General features: G+C 37.2%; 1 protein-coding gene across 3 annotated transcripts in view; it reads left to right on the plus strand.

The window, feature by feature from the left end:
- The window catches only part of LOC106091822 (voltage-dependent calcium channel subunit alpha-2/delta-3), a 310,884-nt gene that overhangs the window by 18,110 nt on the left and 270,931 nt on the right, over positions 1-21,843 (plus strand). For all 3 annotated transcript variants that reach the window (XM_059364545.1, XM_059364544.1, XM_059364546.1), the window contains exon 2: positions 18,125-20,004. In XM_059364545.1, the coding sequence (XP_059220528.1) occupies positions 19,895-20,004 (110 nt within the window). In that variant the 5' untranslated portion in view covers positions 18,125-19,894. The remainder of the gene's footprint in view (positions 1-18,124; positions 20,005-21,843) is intronic.

A 21,843-nucleotide genomic window follows, 5' to 3' on the forward strand; every position in this document is an offset into this window, starting at 1 on the left:
GAGTAAACCTAGCCGCTTGAAATTTTGCACAAATACTTCTTATTAGTGTAGGTCGGTTGGGATTGTAAATGAGACATATCGGTCCATGTTTTGATATAGCTGCCATATAAACAGATCTTGGGTCTTGACTTCTTAAGCCTCTAGAGGGTGCAATTCGTATCCGATTGGAAATAAATTTTGCACGACGTGTTTAGTTATGATATCCAACAACCGCGCCAAGTATGGTTCAAATCGGTCCATAACCTGATATAGCTGCCATATAAACCGATCTTGAATCTAGACTTCTTGAGCCACTAGAGGGCGCAATTCTTATTCGTTTTGAAAGAAATTTTGCACGAAGTAGTCTGTTATGATATCCAACAACTGCGCCAAGTATGGTTCTAATCGGTCCATAACCTGACTTATTGAGACAATAAGTCTGAGATCATTGGGGAAATTGTGTTTGCGCCGAAAATCCTTTGGGCGATAAGAACTTTCGACTCTTTAAGTCGCCAGGCCCTCATGATGTATCACCGATTGAATTACAGGCTGTGTGCGACAGACTAGCTTCTTGGCATGGGATGATATACTCTCCTTGTATCAGCATGTGGTATATACCTGGGGGATGGAGGGACACGAAAGTCATTTTCAATTCAAAGCAGGAAAACCGTACCATACGAAAGCGAAATATTATCGGCCTATTAGTCTATCATCCTTTATGCTGCATACTCTTTTGGTTGATAGAAACAAATCTTAGGGCAATGATCCCTGGAGATCGCTGGAGGGCAAGTCAACTGAAACAGCCCTTCACGACCTAGTCGCCTAGTGGGTTCTCTCGCTATCAAGGAATATGGTAGCATTTCTTGATATTGAAGGTGTATTCAATAATGTGAAACCGACGTCAATCATGAAGGAGCTGGAATTGCTAGGCATCAACACTACCATAAGAATTTTTTTAATAACTTATTTACCAGAAGATGCATTACGGCGGGCTTGGGATCTGTAGATTTAAAAAGATGGGTCAGCAGTGGAACACCTGAAGGAGGTGTACTGTTTCCTCTACTCTTGAATATAGCCATGAACAATATAAAGGGTAATTTTTTAAGAGCTATAGGAAAGTTTTTCAAAAAAAAACATACATTGCAGAAAAATTAATGAATTCTTTTTTGAATTGATAGTACGGTCCCTATAATTTATTGTTTAAAGATTATTTCATGCAAATGTTGACCGTGACTGCACCTTAAATGGTCCATCCGCTTAGTCCAATTTTGGCATACTCTTTTCATTTGTGCCGGCCGGTATCTCACGAATAAATGCTTTAATGTTGTCTTCCAATTGCCTGTATATATATAAGTTTAAAGATGGCCCTATAGAAAATTGTCTAAAGGCGTTAAATTGCTTTTGAAATAAAATGAAGTAAAGTGAAATAAAATGATCACCGAACTCGCCTCTCAATAAGCTCATTGTTACGCGTGCTGTGTAGTATGTGGCACCGTCTTGTTAAAACCACATGTCATGCAAGTCAATCTCTTGCATTTTGGGCAAAAACAAGGTAGATATCACCTCACGGAAGCGCTCACCATTCACAGTTATGTTACGATTCGCATCATCCTTGAAGAAGTTCGGTCCATAAACCACACCGAACTGTGACTTTTTCTGGATGCATTGGTAGCTTCTGGGTGATCTTCACTCCAAAATCAACAGTTCTGCTTATTTACGTACCCATTGAGCAAAAATAAGCTTCGTCGCTGAATAAGAAGAAGCGCGCGATGAATTCTTAACAGAGCACGCATTTTTATAATGAAATTCAATAATTTGCAAGCGTTTGCGATGTTAGACAGAGAAACAATTATTTCTTTCTAGCAGGAGATATAAGTTACCTATAGTGGCACCTGTCATTTTGGGAGGAGAGAATGTTCCATTTATAGAAAGCTTAAAATACCTGAGTGTTTTGCTGGACAGGAAATTGAACTTCAAATCCAACATTTTTGAGAGGTTTGAGAGGATTTGAAACCTTCTAAGTACAGTTGTTGGAAAACATAACAAAACAGGTCATGCCAAATTTCAGCCAAATCGGATAGGAATTACGCCCTCTAGAGGCTCAAGAATTTAATTACGCCCTCTAGAGGCTCAAGAATTTAATTACGCCCTCTAGAGGCTCAAGAACGATTTATATGGGAGCTGTATCAGGCTATAGACCTATTCGGACTGCATTTGACACGTACGATTGAGGTTATGGGAGAAGATGTTGTGTAAAATTTCAGCCAAATTGGATAATAATTACGCCTTCCAGAGGCTTAAGAAGTCAAGATCCCAGATCGGTTTATATGACAGCTACATCAAGTAATGGACCGATATGGCCCATTTACAATCCCAACTGACCTACCCTAATAAGAAGTATATTTGCAAAATTTCAAGCTGCTGGATTTACTCCTTCGAAAGTTAGCGTGCTTTCGACAGACAGACGGACGGACATGGCTAGATCGATTAGTCTTAGACGAATATTTCGAAGAGTTACAAACAGAATGACGAAATTAGTATACCCCCATCCTATGGTGGAGGGTTTAAAAATGGAAAAAGTGAATGCGTTTTATTTAGCTAACGGCATCTTATGCATGGTTCTTCATCCGAAGATGAGGTTAGGATTTTTTCCATATTATTTACTTAAAATGACTACATATGGACTTATGAATATTTTCTATTGAAAATGCAAATAGTGTAACACTATGAGAGGGATGGGGCGACATTTCCAAAATGTTGTCCCGCATAAGTGCAACATTAGTGTAACATTTTTTTCAGATCGAAATCACTATAAATTCTTTTGTTTTAAATTTTTGGTTCGCTTTTATTGCTAAAATCCTATGAAAAAGAAAAAATCTTAAATTTTTGGCCAACATTTTTTCTGTCTATAAAGAGATGAAGTGATTTTGAAAACAAGTCCACTTCACTGAACATTTCCAAAAAAAATTGGTAATCATGAATGTATTAAGCTGGAACTACTGTGTGCGGTAACAGCAAAACCTAATCGAGATAATGCCCGAACATTATTCATTGTAACTAAGTTTTTCTAAGCTCTAATAATTGTCTTCAACAAAAATAATATTAATGTTATTAATTCTTTCTGTAAAGAAAAATCTTGGACGTTTCATATCACACTTTTTACCAGATAAGAGTTCGATACCATTGAATTTTGGTATTTCTGCTCCAAGCATTGTTATTTTATTTCATACAATCGTCTGACCCAGCACTAAATATTTGGGAATGCAAATAAACGTGGGGTAAATGGTGACAATGGTGTGAACTTTTAAAGTGCCCATATCACAAAACACAATTCAATTGTTCAACTGTTAGAGATGTGCGGCAAATCTATAGAAATATACGAGTACACATTGTTGCTGTTGTTTGAGTATTACGATACCAACACAACACATACACGCACACACAGACAACAAATGCTGGCAACAATAGCGACTAGCTGGGACAATATTACATGGAGGGATTGCTTTGCTTCTATCCCGAGCTATTATTTTTATTTTATTTAAATTTTGGCAAACTTTTTATCACATTTAAATGAAGCTGAAGCGCTGAAATGAATAAAAACAGAAACTGCCCATAGCCATGGTACTTGTCGCCCACTCCACCAGCATCGCTCCACATACAGTGTTGTCCTTGCGTTGAGAGTGGAAGTATTTGTTGGCAATTGTTTGTGAAATTGTGATATCCCCAAGGATATCACATGATAATTTTGTAGTAAACACACAAACACACAGAGAGAGAGAGAGAGAGAGAGAGAGAGAGAAATATAGAGAAAAAGACCCATTGTGTGTGAGTTTATTTTGCATTAGATTTGATAGAGGACCAGTTGGAAGTTGCACTCTTTCCCTTTTCTCTCCCAAGGGGGAAACTCAAAAACGCACACACACACACACACACACACCTACCTAACCCATGAGACATGGTGTGGTAAGCTCATACACAAAAACCCATACCATTTGGTTAAAAATTCTCTAACCCCCACAACTTGTGAATGGGAAAACTTTTCTTGTCAGCTAAGAAGCTCCCCTTCCCCACTGTTTTGCTTGGCACTCTTTCTCACACTAACAAAGAGACAAACAATGAGCTGAGAATAAATAGTTTTGTTTGCCATAAGGCTGTGAATAAAAGAAAAATGCACTGCAAGGACATACACACTCATCTATCGTGTATACATACGCACACACACATACACACAAAAAAAAGCAAGGCAACTGAACCACAACCAGCAAAAACTTGGAAAACATCTAAAATTCTGCACCCCTCAGTTACCATCACAAGCAGTACCAACGACAAGGTCCTTTCTACGAGTCTATGAAACAAAGAGAGATAAAATAACAATAACAACAAAAGCTTAAAAACAATGCTTAGACGATCACAACTTCAAGGAGAAGTTAAAACAAGAACAAGAACATGAATAGCAGCAAAGCCAACGAAGACTTCAAGACAAAAACAACAGCAATGGCAACGAATCAAAATATAATGGCAATATATCGAGAGCTTATACTCTGGCAAAAGACCTGTGTGTACGAAATTTAGCCAAGGATGTTTTTACGGTATCCCAGGAGCGTAATTTTGAAGGCCCCTTCAATCGAAGATTTTTGAGCTTAAATGTCAGTATACACTGACAAAATGTTTATCTTAATTTTATTGAATCGAGCCAAAGATATGCAAATTAATGTATAGATAATCAATTTCCCAACTTTTTAAAAAAGCATTTCCTTGGTGAAAAATATTATCGGGGAATACTAATTTCGTCATTCTGTTTGTAACTCTTCGAAATATTCGTCTAAGACCCCATAAAGTATGTATATTCTTGATCGTCATGACATTTTAAGTCGATCTAGCCATGTCCGTCCGTCTGTCTGTCGAAAGCACGCTAACTTTCGAAGGAGTAAAGCTGGGCGCTTAGTGTAGGTCGGTTGGGATTGTAAATGGGTTATATCGGTCCACGTTTTGATATAGCTGCCATATAAACCAATCAGGGATCTTGAGTTCTTGAGCCGCTAGAGGGCACAATTCTTATCCGATTTCGCTGAAATTTTGCACGAGGTGTTTTATTATGACTTTCAACAATTGTGCTGAGTATGGTTGAAATCGGTCCATAACCTGATATAGCTGCCATATAAACAAATCTGGGGTCTTGACTTCTTGAGCCTCTAGAGGACGCAATTATTATCCGATTTGGCTGAAATTTTGCATAGTTGCTTTGTTATAACTTTCAACAACTGTGTTAAGAATAGTTCCAATCGGCCATAACTTAATATAGCTGGCATATAAACCGATCAGGGGTCTGTACTACTTGAGCCACTAGAGGGCGCAATTACTATCCGATTTAGCTGACATTTTGTACAACGGCTTCTCGTATAACCTTTAACATACGTGTCGAAAATGGCATGAATTGGTTTATAGCCTAATGCAGCTACCCTATAAACCGATCTCCCTATTTTACTTCTTCAGCCCCTTAATGACTTCTACTACGGTCTCCAATTTTCTGTTCAATTATGGTCCGAAATGAACCATAACTTGATATTGTTCCAATAACATAGCAATTATTTTCTTTTATCCTTTGTTTGCATAAAAAGAGATACCGTGGCAAGAGCTCGTTAAATGCGATCCATGGTGGAGGGTATATGAGATTCAGCCCGGCCGAACTTATCACGCTTTTACTTATTTTTATTTTAAATGATAGTTTAATAGATCCTTAACTTTGTGTCTTCTTCATAAAGACTTGAAGACTAACATGAAGGTTAAAGAAAGTGAGGAAATTTACTTTGGGACAAGACAATAGTGCACTTTAGTTAAAGAAGCAAAATACACCCAGAGACATTAGTATGCTGATATCAGCAAACATTGTCTGCTGATATTAAATTAAAAATATTAAACTTTTGAATTAATCCATACAAAATTTTTGAACAATTGAGGCATTTGCTATATATTTATAACAAAACTTGCCAATTTAAGGTGTTCATTTTTTGTTCAAAGCATAAATATAATAGTGGTAGTTATTTTGTCAGCTGTTATCTAAATTCATTAAAAAAATTTGCAAATTTAACAAAAATTAAAGAAAAAACAAGTTAAAAGGCATTAAGTTTGGCCGGACCTAACTTTGGATACCCACCACCTCGGGTATATATGTAAATCCCCTTTCATCACAATGCGGTAAAAATTAGATAACTTAACATATATGCCACTTTTTAATTTTGTAGAACAAAATATTGGTCTTTTTGGCAGATCTATCCAATTATGAACCAATCTGAACCATATTGAGGTCGGATATCGCGAGGCTCAGAAAAACTCACTGTTTCCAAATTTCAGCGAAATCGGGTAATAAATAAAGCTTTCATCGACTTCAGACGCCTTATCGGCAGATCAGTCTATATGGCAGCTATATCTAAATATGGTCCGATCTGAACCATATTTAGGTCGGATGTTGGAAGGATTAAAACTGCTAAACTGCTGCACTATTCCAAATTTCAGCAAAATCGGATAAAAAATAAAGCTTTTATGGCCTTCAGACCCTCTATGGGTAGATCGGTCTATATGGCAGCCATATCTAATTATAGTCCGATCTGCACCATATTAGGTTAGATATCGGGAGGCTTAAAATTACCCACTGTTTAAAATTTCAGCGAAATCGGGTAATAAATAGAGCTTTTATGGTATTGAGACCCTTTATCGGGAGCTATGACAGCTATATCTAAATATAATCCAACCTGAACCATATTTACGTCAGATGTCGGGAAGTTTAAAATAACCCACTGTTACAAACTTCAGCAAAATCGGATGAAAAATAAAAATATAGTCATTAGATCCTTTATCGGAAAATCGGTCTATATAGCAGCTATATCCAAATATGGGCCGATTTGTCCCGTTCAAGAACTTAATCAGAGTGCATTAAAAAGACGTATCTGTGCTCAATATCTCAATTTTTGAAGGCTGTAGAGTGATTACAACAAACGGACGTACAGACGGACAGATACACGGACATCGTTAAATCGTCTTATAATTTTACGACGATCCGAAATAAATATACTTTGTAGGGTCGGAAATTGATATTTCGATGTGTTGCAAACGGAATGACTAAATGAATATACCCCTTGTCCTACGGTGGTGGGTATAAAAATTAAATTGTATGCTTGCAAAAATAAAGATATGATGGAATTTAAAAATATTTGAAATATTTATGACCTTTTTTTTATCATTTGACCATTTGAAGAAAGCAAAATATGTTTGCTGTTGGAGCAAAAAATTATTGCTCTCTCTCATTTTCAGTAGACTTTCTTCCGCTACAGCACAATTTTTTTCTGCTTTTACGAAAAAACCTCTCTTAGTGTAGCCTTAGAAATAAGATAAGTACCAATCAGCGATCGAAGTTTGAAATGGATGGTCGTGTACGTTAGTAAAAAGGAAATTAAATTTAAAGATAGCATTTTTATTTTTGGTTCTTTGGCTCGTTTTTATACCCTTCACCATAGGATGGGGTATACTAACATCGCCATGCCGTTTGTAACACATCGAAATATTGGTCTGAGAAGCTATAAAGTATACATGTTCTTGTCCGTCCGGCTGTTTGCCAATTTTCGAAGGAGCAAAGCTATGCGTTTGAAATTTTGCACAAATACTTCCTATTAGTGTGGGTCAGTTGGGATTGTAAATGGGCCATATCGGTCCATGTTTTTATATAGCTGCAATATAAACTGATCTTGGATCTTGACGCCTTAAGCCTCTTAGCTGATTTTGCTGAAATTTTGTATGAGGTGTTTTGTTAGATTTCCAACAACTGTTCTTAGTATGGTCAAAATCGGTTCATATTTTCCGATTTAGTGTGAGATTTTTTATTTTGCTTTCTGGGGCCATGTATAGACTAAATCGGTTCATAACCTGATAAAGCTCCCAAAATAAACCGATCTCACGTACAACGACTACTCTTATGACCTTCAATATGCGAGACAAATTCGGTCGGAATTGTTCTATATCCTGATATAGCTCCTATGTAAACCGATCTCCCGATTTTACTTCTTGAGCCTCTGTAGGGCGCAATTCTCATCCGATTTGGCTAACATTTTGCACAATGATTTCTACTATGGTCTCCAACATCCAAACCAAGTATGGTCCGAATCGGTCGACAGTTTGATGTAGCTTTGTTTGCACATAAAGAGATACTGGGAAAAGAACTTGACAAATGCGATTATGGTGGAGGGTATATAAGATTTGGTCCACCCGAACTTAGCACGCTTTTACTTGTTATTGGTAAAATCTTACAAATAAAAACACATCTTGAATTTTCGGCCATTTTTTCTGTTCAATACCCTAAACTTAACCTACAATTGTTAAATCTGTTGATATATAAAATTGGGAGCTATATCCACATCTGAACCGACTTAGGTGAAAATTTACAGACGCGTTTAGATCGATAATGGAACAATACATGCCAAATTTCGTACAGAACGTATGAAAACTGTTGTTAATTTGGCCTTACAGTTGAAAATCAGGCGAAACATATATAGGGGAGCTTTATCCAAATCTGAACCGACAATGATGAAATTTTGCAAAAATGTACAGATCGGTAACAAAACAATTCGTGCCAAATTTTGCGTAGATTTGTTAAAAATTTTGGTTATTACTGCCATCTGAGTGCAAATTGAGCGATACATACAATATATATGAGAGCTACATATATCTAAATCTGAGCCAATTTTTACCAAAATCAATGGCGTTCGTTCTTGGGCAAAATCAGTGATCGAAGACGAGGCTTTTCGTCGGCTGCAGCGGCTTGACCAAAATCTTGATAGACCAGGGAAGTGGATTGTTTGTTTGCACTGGTGGTAGTTGGGCCCATTCTTATATATGGTTGTCTGGTCTGTCGAAGGCTCTGGGTAGTTGTGGTCTCCGCAGGATGATCGAGAAATGCGATACTCTACTTCATGCTCTGGCATCTAGTATATGTTAGATGTGCTCTGATTTCCTACTGCCTTCGACTGAGGCAGCAGGAAATCTGGTGTCCTGAATTATAGACACTATTTAGTTGAGGACTAAAGAGACAGGGTGGTGGTAATATACCCGGGAGATTCTTCTTTGTTGAGGGAGTTCCTTGCTGGACACATTCCGCTTTTTCCTTGCTTTGGTGCCAAGTCATGCGAGGTCTAGTTCTTCGAGTTATAGGGAAGGATATCAGGCTTTGCTGGCTCCCGGGCCATCAAGGTGTGATGGTAGATGGATCGTTGGTTAGTGAGGGCCATACTGTGGAATCTGTTAACTCATTGACTGGCCATTGCAACGACAGTTCTTGACGTTGCACGGTACATAGGAAAGAAGAAGTTTTTTATGGTTTGTTAGGATGAGGTAGAGTTAGAGATGGAGCATTCTTAATACCACTGTCTCGCAATTACGGCGAGAAAGCATTGAATTATGGGTGAAGTCTATTTGCCTTTTTTCGAGTTTGGATTCCTTTCAGACACATAGTCCTCTCGTCAGTTAAAACTACTGTGGAGGCCTAGAATGGCTGGCCATCTTCTTCTTATATATAAAAGTCAACTTGTTGCGCTTTGTTAGTTTGATAACTCCATATGGACTCAATAATGACTCAGTAAGTTTTCCTGAAATGTACACAGAATTAAGAGTTTGGCTCACGGTGAAAAACAGGTATTTTATTTTTTGATATCCGACGGACACTTCCTCTTAACCTAATTTTAATAAAGGCTACATATCGAAGGTGTGCGCTGTTTTAAGCGATATTGTGTTTGCACCTTCATGATAACCCAAGCACAAAATTTTGTAAGAAAAGTGGGTTAAAGCAATTTGGGGGAATGCCCCACCCGAAAAATAATTCGCACAGGAATATATTTGCAATGGAATATCCATCTAATTAAAAATGTTGTTTCAGGTAGGTCGCCGTTTAGATTAGATTATATTTTGTTTTCTTTCATAACTACAATTTCATAAAAAAAATATATAATATATTTTAAAATATATCTTTATATATATAAAAATCAATTTGTGTTTGTTTGTAGGTTTGTTTGTTTGTTTGTGTGTTCCTTATAGACTCAAACTACATTTTTTGATATCTGAAGGGGGCGGACCCACCGCCTTACCTAATTTTCTTTTCAGAAACCCCAGATCTCGGAGATGGGTGGTGCGATTTAAGCGAAATTTTGTGTGCTCTCATATAGTACCCTAAAGTAACAATTTGGTATCCAAATTTCGGATGGGGTACCTAGGCGGGCCGCCCCACCCTAAAACCTACTAAACATATATTTAGACCAATTACGACAATATGGGACTCAAATGAAAGGTATTTAGGATAAGAAAACGTATCTGATATCCAATTGTCGGACCAAGTGTTAGGGGGACCACCTCAACCTCCAAAACACCCCTAAATCGGACATATTTACCGATCATGGCAATATGGGACTCAAATAAAAGGTATTTGCAAGTGGAATACGAATCTGATATCCAAAAGTGGGACCACGTTTCTGGGGGTCCACTCCTTCCCCAAACCACCCCCAAAAAGGACTTATTTACCGGCCATGGCCAAAATGTGGGACCAAGTGTTTGAGGGCCGCCTCTCCTTAAAAACATTCCCCAATGGGGACAAATTTACGACCATAGCAATATGGGGCTCAAATGAAAGGTCTTTAGGAGTAAAGCACGAACCTTATACCCAAAACAATTTGGGTCTTAAAGACACTGGAACTAAATATTTATAGTTTTTTGGGCCAATACCCCAAACCGGACATATTTGCTGACTTTTGCAATAAGGAGTTTAAATGAGATTAGAAAACGAATTTGATATCTGTTTTTGAGGCCAATGGTAATATGGGGTTCAAATATATGAGAATAGAGCACGTTGCTTATATATTTTCCGGGCTTAGTGTTTGGGGGACCACCCCAATCGACAAAACACCCCTAAATCGGGCAAATTTACATACCATGTCAATGTGGATCTTAAATGAAAAGTATTGGGGGGTAGAGCAAGAATTGATACCCACTTTCGGGACCAATTTTTTGCGGGTCTACCCCTTTCCCAAAATACCCCACAAACAGAAATTTTTGCTGACCATCGCAATATGGGGCTCAAATAAAGGTGTTAGGGAGTAGAATACGAATTTGATATCCAAATGTAGGACCATGTATTTACGGCATCACCCCTTCCCCAAAACACCCCCTTAAGGGAAAAATTTTTTCGACCATGCCAATATGTGCCTCAAATGAAAGATATTTGAGATTAGAAAACGAATTTGATAACCAATTTTGTACACCTGGAGTACACCTTACATCCAAACTTAAATTCGTAGACCAATAAAGATAATATGGGATTCAGATAAAGGCACTTATATTGCTAAACTGTCAAGCGATATACTATTTTCGTAGCATGGTATTTCACTAAAAGCTCTTTAATTGTCGAAAATAAATATTCCAGGGAAAATTTTGTTCCATATAAAGTAAAAGAAGGAGCAGCGGAGCGGGCCCTGTCCAGCTAGTTATATGTATTATCTACCATCGAATATCCTGATTTGAAGCCTGCTTAAAATTCATTTAAAATTTTGTTCTTTTCTGTCCATTGCTTCCCTTAAGAATATCGGCAGAAAAATTCATGAAGAATATACCTCTATAATTGCTTGTTACATTAAAATCTCCTTTTTTTGTGGATGGGGAATATTACCGATTTTTCCATTGGACTATCTACATGACTTGAGGTAAACATTTCGTTGTACTTTTAGGCCAATTTCGCCCTAGAAATTCCTCGGTTGTATTGTTTAAGAACTCATATGACACTAGTCTTTACACACGGCGCCTTGTTCTCTTTTGTCTTTTTCAGAATTTCAGTGACTTCCAAGACCTTGATGTCTTTATCTAGTTCATGGTCGGTTCGATACTGCGTACTGAGCATTATTCGCAAATTGTTGCTGGTTTAGGAGCGTATCAAAGTATGTTTTAAATTCCTGAGCCGTTATATTTGCCCCTATCTGCGAACTTTGGTCCCTTATCTGCTTTGCAATTTTCCATCGGTAGTATTTGAAAATTGCCTTTCTTATTCTATCGAATACTCCTTCTTAAGGTGTTTAAATGCATCTATACGCGCTTTTACACACTTTGAGTTGAACCAATTAGACTTATATGTATTTATTTTGTTTAATATGTTCGATGTTATTGCTGATTAGGGAATGATGTTCGTTAGATCCTTAAAACTGTTTATTTCATCATTATTTTTTTTTTCTTTACAAATTTCGATTAAACTTTTGCTCATATTTTTCATTCTGCTTGCCCCACTGTACTTTTGAGAGCATTCATCAAGATTCATCAAGACTTCAATTAGCGAAGGATTATTCTATTCTATGTATCTGTTGAAAAAATCTCTCATTTGTGGTTAAAAGTTAAAAATACACAAATCTCCATGAGGAAAAGCCATAAATGATGAAAACTCTTAGGTAGAATACCTTTTTGTTGATTACCATTTTATTTATTATTGAAACGAGCTCGAGGTCTGCTTTTATACCCTCCAGCTAATTTCACCATTCCGTTTGTAACACCTCGAAATATTCGTCAAAGATCCCATAAAGTATAAATATTCTTGATCGTCATGACATTTTTAATCGATCCAGTCATGTCTGTCCATCCATCTGTGTGCCGAAAGCACGCTAACTGTCGAAGGAGTAAAGCTGTGCTTGAAATTTTGCACAAAAACTTCCTACCTACACTAGGGTCGGTTGGGATTGTAAATCTTAACTTCTTTTGCTTCTTATCCGATTTGGCTGAAAATTTGCACATGGTGTTTTTGCATGATTTCCAATAATCGTGCCAAGTATGCTTGAACTCGGTTCATAACCTGATATAGATACTATATGAACCGATCTCCCTATAAGACAAGTCATAGCAGAACACTACTTGCAAAATTTTATCCAAATCAGACAAAAATTGCGGCTTATTGGGGCTCAAGAAGTCAAATTTGGAGGTCGGTTTATATGGGAGCTACTTCAGGTTATAGACCGATTCGGATCGTACTGGGCGCAGTTGTTGGAAGTCATAACAAAACACTATGTGCATAATTTCGGCCAAATCGGATAAAAATTGCGGCTTCCAGGGGATCAAGAAGTCAAATCGGGAGATTTGTTAATATGGGAGCTATATCAGGTTTTTGACCGGTTTGGATTCCACTTGGTATAGTTAATGGAAGTCATAACGGAACACTACATGCAAAATTTTAGACAAATCGGACAAAAATTGCGGCTTCCTGGTGCTCAAGAAGTCAAATCGGGAGATGGGTTTATATGGGAGCTATACCAGGTATAGACCGATTCGGATCGTACTTAGCACAGTTGTTGGAAGTTATAACCAAACACTATGCAGAAAATTTCAGCCAAATCGGATGCAAATTAAGGCTTCCAGGGGCTCGAGAAGTCAAATCGGGAGATTGGTTTTTATGGGAGCTATATCCAAATCTGAACCGAAGTGGCCCATTTGCGATCTCCAAAGACCTACATTGATATTAGGTTGGGTTAAGTTAGGTTGAAAAGAGGGTGCATATATTAATTCGCCTCATGCCACTATGGACATGAGATTTGGGAGATTTGTTTATATGGGATCTATATCAGTAATTTTTGACTTTCGAGAGGGGTCTTTTTTTCTGAACTGCCTCCTTAATCCAAGGTAGCTTATATTAGTCATTATTATTCTTCGTGTTATTTTAAAACTGATGTTGTTCTTTTCGTTTATGGCGATTCTGAAGTAGGCAAAATTGTTGACTTTCTTAAAGTTAAAGAAACCAACTTTTTCTGAATGCCCGGGTATATAGGGCGTCCCGAACATTGAAGCCATCCACTTTGTTTTATCTTCATTTACTTCTAGAAGCACTTTAAGTGACTCTTCTTTCACCTTTTCATCGATGTCGTCAGCGCAAGTGAGCAGCATGTGTTCTTTGGTGAATAGTGTAACATACCTTGATCTCGTGTAATATGTTCCAGCAGGATATAAAAGACATCGCAGATTCCTGTCTGAAACCTAGTTTGGTAGTAAACGATTCGGGGAGGCCCTTTCTTGTCAAAACAGAGGAACGTGTGTCAGCTAAAGGCATCCTACATAGTTGTCTCAATTTTTCAGGACTACCTAAATTCCACATGCACTGAAAAAAGTCTAATGGCTTCCGAAAGAGGCTTTTTCCGCGACGAAAATATGGCTAAAAGCGATCCCTTTTTCTTGGGCCTTTTCAATATTTGGCGCAATGCCTGGTCTATGGTGGACTTACCAGGTCTAAAACCACATTGTCCCCATCCCATTATCGCATTGACTTTAGATTTTAATCTCTCACATAGTACGCTCGAAAGTACCTTGTAAGCGATTGGAAGGAAACTTATTCCTCTATAGTTTGCACATGCTGTGTTATCTCTTTTCTTGATGAAACATCAGCGTGTCGACTTCGGTGTTTAAAAGTTCAGCTGACCCTTCGGCTTCTGCTGCCTTGTTGTTTTTCGGGCTGGTTACTGCTAAATAGCCCTTACTTTGCCAAGGAAGGGATTAGCCCTGTGGTATCTTCATTACAGCCACCATCGGATACTAGCGGCTGCGAAGAATGTTCTATTCATATCTTTAGTACACCATTTGTATCTGTAAGCAGACTAAATTTCAATAAAAAATGTTGAAGACAAAATCTTTCCCAAACAAATTTTTTTCTGAGGACAAAATTCAATAAAATTTCAGGGATTTTTTTAAGAAAAAATTTTGGTGAAGAACAATGTTTAATGACATTTTTTTTAACATAAAGAAAATATCTCTAAAGAAAACATATCTGTGAAAAATTCTCTTTGAATACTTTTGGCTGAGGCCCACCTGGAAATTACCACAAAATATAAGATGATTTTTTTTCAAAATTTTTATAAAAAAACACTATAAGAAAAAAATCAATCAAATCATCTAAAGACGAAATTTTGCCAAGACTGTACCAGCTTGGAATTATTTTCCTTAAAAACAGCTTTTGAATACATTTTTTTTAACAAAATTTAACAAAAATTTTCAAAATATCAAACTTTTAGCAACATATCAATGAGAATTTTCTAAGTTTTTCTAAGACAAGAGAGTGGGGTTTTTTACGGAGTTTGTTATTTGCCCATTTTTGGTGTGCAAATTTTATCAATTATGGACCAATTTTGAAAAAATAAAAAAAAACTTTCGGAGAGATTATAGTAGAAGAACGTAATTTTTTTAGGTCGCTGAATACCTGAAGTTGAAGGCTCCATATTAAAAAAAACTCTTTGACTTAAACCATTTTTTTTATTTATTTATGAAATTTTTTGATTTGTGCACGTTTCAAAGAAACTTTGAAAAAGTTTCATTTCGGAGCCAGGCTAGAGATCGAAGTTATCGATAAATAATGCTGTATTTTCGGAAATCTTCATCGAATTTTGTCTATTTGGCGTAAATCGATTATTAAATCGGAAATTTAATAAATCAATTCAGCGCCATTTTAAGGCCCAAATACACCATTCTGCACTCATTTAAAAAAGAAAGTTGGCCAAAGTACCTAAAGTTTAAAGTAATTATGCTATATTTACATATAATTTCCTACTTACTAACGGACATGCTAACTTGATTATGAAAACTTGGGGTCCGTTGATGTTTGAAGTGATATTGTATTATGAAAATACAACCCAAATTCTGAAACGATTACATATTTTTGAGATGCATCACACACTTTGGAGTGTATTTGTTTTGGGGTAATTTTTCATAACGCAGAAGGACCCTAAGTTTGGGGTCTATTTTCTTTTTCAGTTTGGGGTGTATTTGTTTGGAGCTCACTGTCATGACGCCTGAAGTATATATATGTATGTATTCCTGATAGTCATGATCCATGACATTTCAAGTTGATCTAGTTCGGTCTGCCCATCTGTTTGTCAAATGCACGCCAACTTTCGCAAGAACTTTTATCCCTCTCGTCAGCCATGATTTCGAGACCATCGGATCTAATAAGTTACACTCAGAGATTTTTTTTGGTAAAAGCAGCTAAAATGTTTGTTGTAACAACTAAAGCCTGCTGAAAATGGGACAGCAGTAGCTAGTTTAGGTTAGGCTTAAGTGTCAGTCTGCCACAGACTCACTTAGACGTTGTAGTCCATTGTGATACCACAGGAGGAGGAGCAGGAAGATGCCTTCTAGTTCCTACCGTTGGTCGCTTTAAAAAGCCTAACAACTTGCGAAGAAATTACGCCTAAAGTAGGATTCCTTCTGACTGCTTGTGCGGGACACACACACAGCAGATGTTCTATAGTCTCCACTTCCTCGACGCCCTCACAGCATCTGCAAAAGTCGTTATGTTTAGTGTCTGAGACGTCTGTTCTAGCTAGGGTCAGCAAAGCGGTAGAGTTCTTGTAGTTAAGATTAGGACACATCATTTTGGAATGTTCACAACTCACCCTTTGTAACCATCTTTCATTCGTTGCCCTTAGGGTCTGATCATGAACTGGTGATTTTGAATTCTTGTTGATAGATCTGCGACAGTCCAGGCTGTCTGAGATATTTAAGCCAATAGTCGTTATGACATTATATCTTAGCCATTCCAATACTTCTTTAATTGGAAGGTTATCTGCTTGATACACACTGCAGTGGTTGAGTAACCGCCTCGAAGCCCACCTGTTCGTCTAGTTTGGAACCATCCGTATAGAAGTCTTTGTATCTGCAATTACTGGGGGCATTGTAGTTCCAATGAGTTCTATCAGGAATAGTGGGCAATCTGTAATTCACACTGCCTGGAACATCGGGCATTATATCAAGGATAATACAGTGTCCGTAGCCTCCGCATGACCAAAGAGAAAGATTCCTAAGTCTCAATTTGGCTAGCCAACATGTTCAGAGGCATTGGGTGTAGCATTAAGTCCAGTGCAGAGGATGATGTCGTCCTCCGTACAGCTGTAATGCACAAGTATCCTTTGAAAGCAGCTCAGTATTGAACAGAAGGTGGACTTTTGAAGCGCCGTCCACCAGACCACAACAACATATAGCATAATAGGGCTAACAACTGCAGAATATACCCTGTGCATGATACGCCGTTTAAACCCCAAACTTTTGTCAATGGCTCTTTTACAGGTGTATGGTTCAAGAGTTGCCTTTAATGCCCTTTCCATTATGTTAGATTTGGAGTTCAATTTCCTGTCCGGCAAAACACGCATGTATTTTGTGCTTTCATTAAATGGAACATTCCCCCTTCCCATGGAGACAGGTGCCACTGCTTGTCTCTCCTGCTAAAAAGAACTACTTCTGTCTTGCACGGATTTACGCCCAGACCAGTTTCGTTAGTCCACATCGCTATCGCACGTAGAGCTTCCTGAAATTTATTTCTAATAGTGCTTGGAAACTTTCCCTAACCGCAATGGCCACGTCATCAGCATTCGCGATCACTTTTACATCTACTTAATGTGTTCCTCTGCTGACCCATCTTTTTAGATCCACAGAACCCAAGCCTGCCGTAATGCATCTTTTAGTAAGTAAGTTATTAATAAACTTTCTTAGGATAGTGTTGATGCCTAGAAACTCCAGCTCCTTCATGATTGGCGTCGGTTTTACATTATTGAACGCACCTTCAGTGTCAAGAAATGCTATAATTGTATTGTATATGACTTGGCCCCTAGACAACAGTTACCCGAAATCAATTTAACGATAAACAATAGCGATAAATTCATACCGATGAAGATCGGAGGAGCAGTTGCTACCTTTTACAAGATCTCATTTACTGGCTAGCGCTGCACAAAGGTTTGCACGTCCACAGAAAGCTAGGGTTAGAATCCTGTCGAGAACGAACAATTTTTTAGAGGTGGTTAATTTCTTACCTTATTTCTTAATTTCTTAGCGAGGTCGTCAGTCTATGTAAAACTTCTCTTCACAGAGGTATTGCTCAGATATACGCCATTCAGATTTGGTCCATTAAAGTTGAGCTAACACTTGAATCGAACGGCACTCATTGTTGTGCCAGATCTGTCTCCCGGGAATTTAAAGAATTTTCTTGGATGTATTGTGACTGAAATAATTTTCTAGTTTCAACACTCTTTTAATTATTTCAAATAATTTAATTATATCCCTCTATATCCAATCTAATAAAAGTTATCTTCTTTTGTGTCATTTGCAGATTTTCCAACATATCAATGGACTTAAACATTTCGAAAATACATTAAAAAAGAGAAAAGCTGTCAATAACACTATTTACAATAAATAATCAAAAATAAGTAAATTTAAATAAAAAAAAAAAACAAAAAAACAAAAAATATACCAGCATCATCATCATCAAAAGTGAAAGAAAACAAAAACAATACGATGATGGCAAAATGTAAAATAAATAAAATTGCACATCCAACGTTTAATAGTCGTAATCAGCAACAGCTACAGCAACAAATGCGATTACCCAGTGACAAACTAGTGAACACGGGCCATTAATTACGTCGACAAATAAATTGCATTGCACTAAAGAAACAGTGGGTGGAGACTAACACAAAATAAATAAAACGGAAATACAAACAAAATTGTCAATAAATTGTTTGAAAACGATCAGTTATAAATAAACACCACCTCTCACCATCTAAACAGCGATGACCATAGACACAGACACAGTGTTAGCGACCAACTTCGTCTAGAACAGCGCCATTTCCGGTTAAATAGATAGAGGTCATTTGCATTTGAAAGCAAGGAGGCTGGGACTATAGTCGAAATTTGAAACGATTGCCAGACAGGAAGGACGAAAGTCACAACAATTCAACATTCGTTCGTCTATGTTTGGGTCATTGCCTAGCAGCATATGAGTACTCGTGCATAGAACAAAAAAAAAAAAAAAAGAGCAGAAAACGAAAACAGTACTAAGTGTGTATGTATGTGCGTGTGCATTATAACGGCTATTTTTACAGTTAATCAAAATCAATCCCGAAAAAAGTTTCAGCCAATAAAGCCAAGCGCCCAAGGAACAGAACAAAGAATAATCGCGTAAAGTACAACACCACACGGTTGTTAAAACCATAAAAAAAATAAAACAACAATACCAAAAACAACGGAAGAGCCAAATAATAACCATGTCGCAGTGAATGGAACCGGTAGGAGAGCACTAGCACCAAAACGTCACAAATAGTGAAACAGAGAAAAAAAATAAAATAAAACAAAAGGCGGTGAATTAAATACATAAAAATAGTATCAGCAACAGTGGAAACGAAAACCGTGATTCCTATCTACATTGGCCTCTTTGGCGCGCTCCAACATATCACAATACGCTCTACATACCCAATCACTCACTTACTCTTTCCCTCTCTTCATATCTCTCTCTCTCTCTCTCTCTCTCACTCTCCCTCCCTTACTCTTTACCTTTCGCGTCCCCTTGGCCTGTTGTTTTATATCACTTATACGCAGCGCGTTTTTGCTTTATTTTGCTGCATGGCAGTGTTGTAAAACGTCGCATTAGTGCCACATTATTGGGTTAAAACCCATAAAAAAATCATTGTTGTAATCGAGCCTCTATGCCTGCGCGTGTGTGTGTGTGTTTGTGTATTCGTGTAACAGCAATACCTTTGTACAACAGCAACAACAATAGCAAGCACTGTTATTGAGTTGGGCTAATAGTTCATAGGTCGTTTTATTCGATTCAAAAACAAACGAAAAAGGGAAAATAACAAAAACTCATTGTACCGTTGTACAGAGAAAAAAAAAAAAAAAATAAAATAAAAGAACATCAACAGCAACAAAAGCAATCATTGATTCCATTTGATGCCCCCTTATCACTGATTGGTTTTGTTTTTGTCATCGCCAACGTCATCGTTAAGCCCCACCACGTTGGTTTCGGTGGCTCATCAACAGAATCAGCACCAACACCAACACCAGCACTAGCAGTACCATCATCAGACATCATCGTCTCGTCATAATGGAGCGTAAACAAATTTGTGTACTCACCCTAATTTTGGCTCTTTTGATTTTCAAACTAAACATTTTCACCGTCACGGGTGATCAGGATGAGGACATACCACACAATGAGTAAGTATTGCAATAACACTTCATTCCCCTTTCGGTCTCGCCCTTTCTCTCTGTTGCCCCAGCTATCCATAGTTATAGTTACTATTTGTATTACCTATCGACAGCGGTTTAATTGTAAATTATCATACAAAGTAATGCAGGCTAATTTGGTTTGGACAAATGTTTATGAAACAACAATGAAACTCTATTTAGCATACAGATTTTTATCCATCGTGGGAAATAAAACAAAATAGCAATTATACCAAATATCACTTAAGTAAAAGCATAAATATACAACATTTTGTAAATATCAAATAGAGACAAAAATCGAAAAAAAAAAATTTTAAAATTGGTTAAAATTGAAAAGTGCTGAAAAGTGTCCCATGAAAAGAGAAATACATAAAAAATATCAAGAAATTACGATTTTTATATAAAGAAATTGTGTTGAACAAAAAGGGACACTTCTATTTCGAGAGGACTTTATTAAAATGTTGCCGGTCAAAACACCATGATATCGTATGCCATAATTCTGCCAACTTTAAGACTTTTGAATAATTAATCATTTTTGGTTTTTTGGTTATGGTCTTCCACAAATAATAGTAATATCAAAACATGCTAAAGAATATTTTAATTTTAATTTTTTTACGGGGCAGATAGTACAAGGATATTTTTATGATTTTTATTTTTGTGGAAGTTGTAACTAAAAATTTCCAAGGATTGCCAAGTCGAGCAGGGTATCAAAATGTTTGTTAATGATCCTTCTAACAATATAAAATTAGCTGCATCCACCCTTATTCTGAGAATCGCCAAACGACAAACCGGCTGTCATCATAATATGGTTCATCCACCATAGGATAGAGAGTATATTCATTTAGTCATTCAGTTCCATTTTCGACCCTACAAAGTATTTATATTTCGGATCGTCGTAAAATTTTGAGGCGATTTAACGATGTCCGTGTGCTTGCCCGTCCGTCTGTTGTAATAGCTCTAAAGTTTTCAAAAATTGAGATATTGAGCTGAAATTTGGCACAGATACTTCCTTTTGATGGACGTAGCCAAATCGGACCATATTTGGAAATAGCGGCCTTATAAACCGATCCGTCATTGAAAGTATGATTTATCCTTTATTATTTTAATAGATTTTACTTAGTATAATTAATATAATATATGCGGTATATACTACATATATATGGTTTAACCAATCGTTCTATTATTCACATTGATACAACAGCGTTTTCTGTTGGAGTATATATCTGATTAAATGCATTCAGCAACATATTTCTATATTTAATAAAGGATTCTACAAATTTATATAACAGAGAATGGTTCGTCCCTTTTAATATTTGTAATACATCGATTTCTGTTAGCAAGCTTTCGCCAAAATACATCATTCGTTAAAATGGGACAACACCCAATTGTACGAAGGGTGATTTCTGGTGCATCCAAATTACATATAGTGCAAATTCCATTAGTGTTATTCTTGAAGCAGGTCCATTTAGGTCCAGTAGGCCCCGTCTTGCTCTTATAATTAGGCCTACTGTACGTGTGGAATGGTTCCCCATCATCAAAGGACTTTAATCATAATTCAATTTCGGATACAGGTGGAGTAATTGATAGCTAAGTGCGCTACATTCACATCTCTCCTTTGTGTCTAAAAGTTCGGTTATTTCTCGCCATTGCCAGAGGGATGGAAACGAAGATGATCACATAAAATAGACCATTCCTCCGCCCAGTATGTACCTGGTCTCATTACCTCCTTCGCCAATATACGTGGTAGCCTGTTGGAACTTAGTCATAATACCTTGTCGATGTATTTGAGATGCATTTGCAGAGTCGAAACATACATCGACTTTATTTCAG

Source organism: Stomoxys calcitrans, chromosome 3, assembly GCF_963082655.1.
Source record: "Stomoxys calcitrans chromosome 3, idStoCalc2.1, whole genome shotgun sequence".
NCBI lineage: Eukaryota > Metazoa > Arthropoda > Insecta > Diptera > Muscidae > Stomoxys > Stomoxys calcitrans.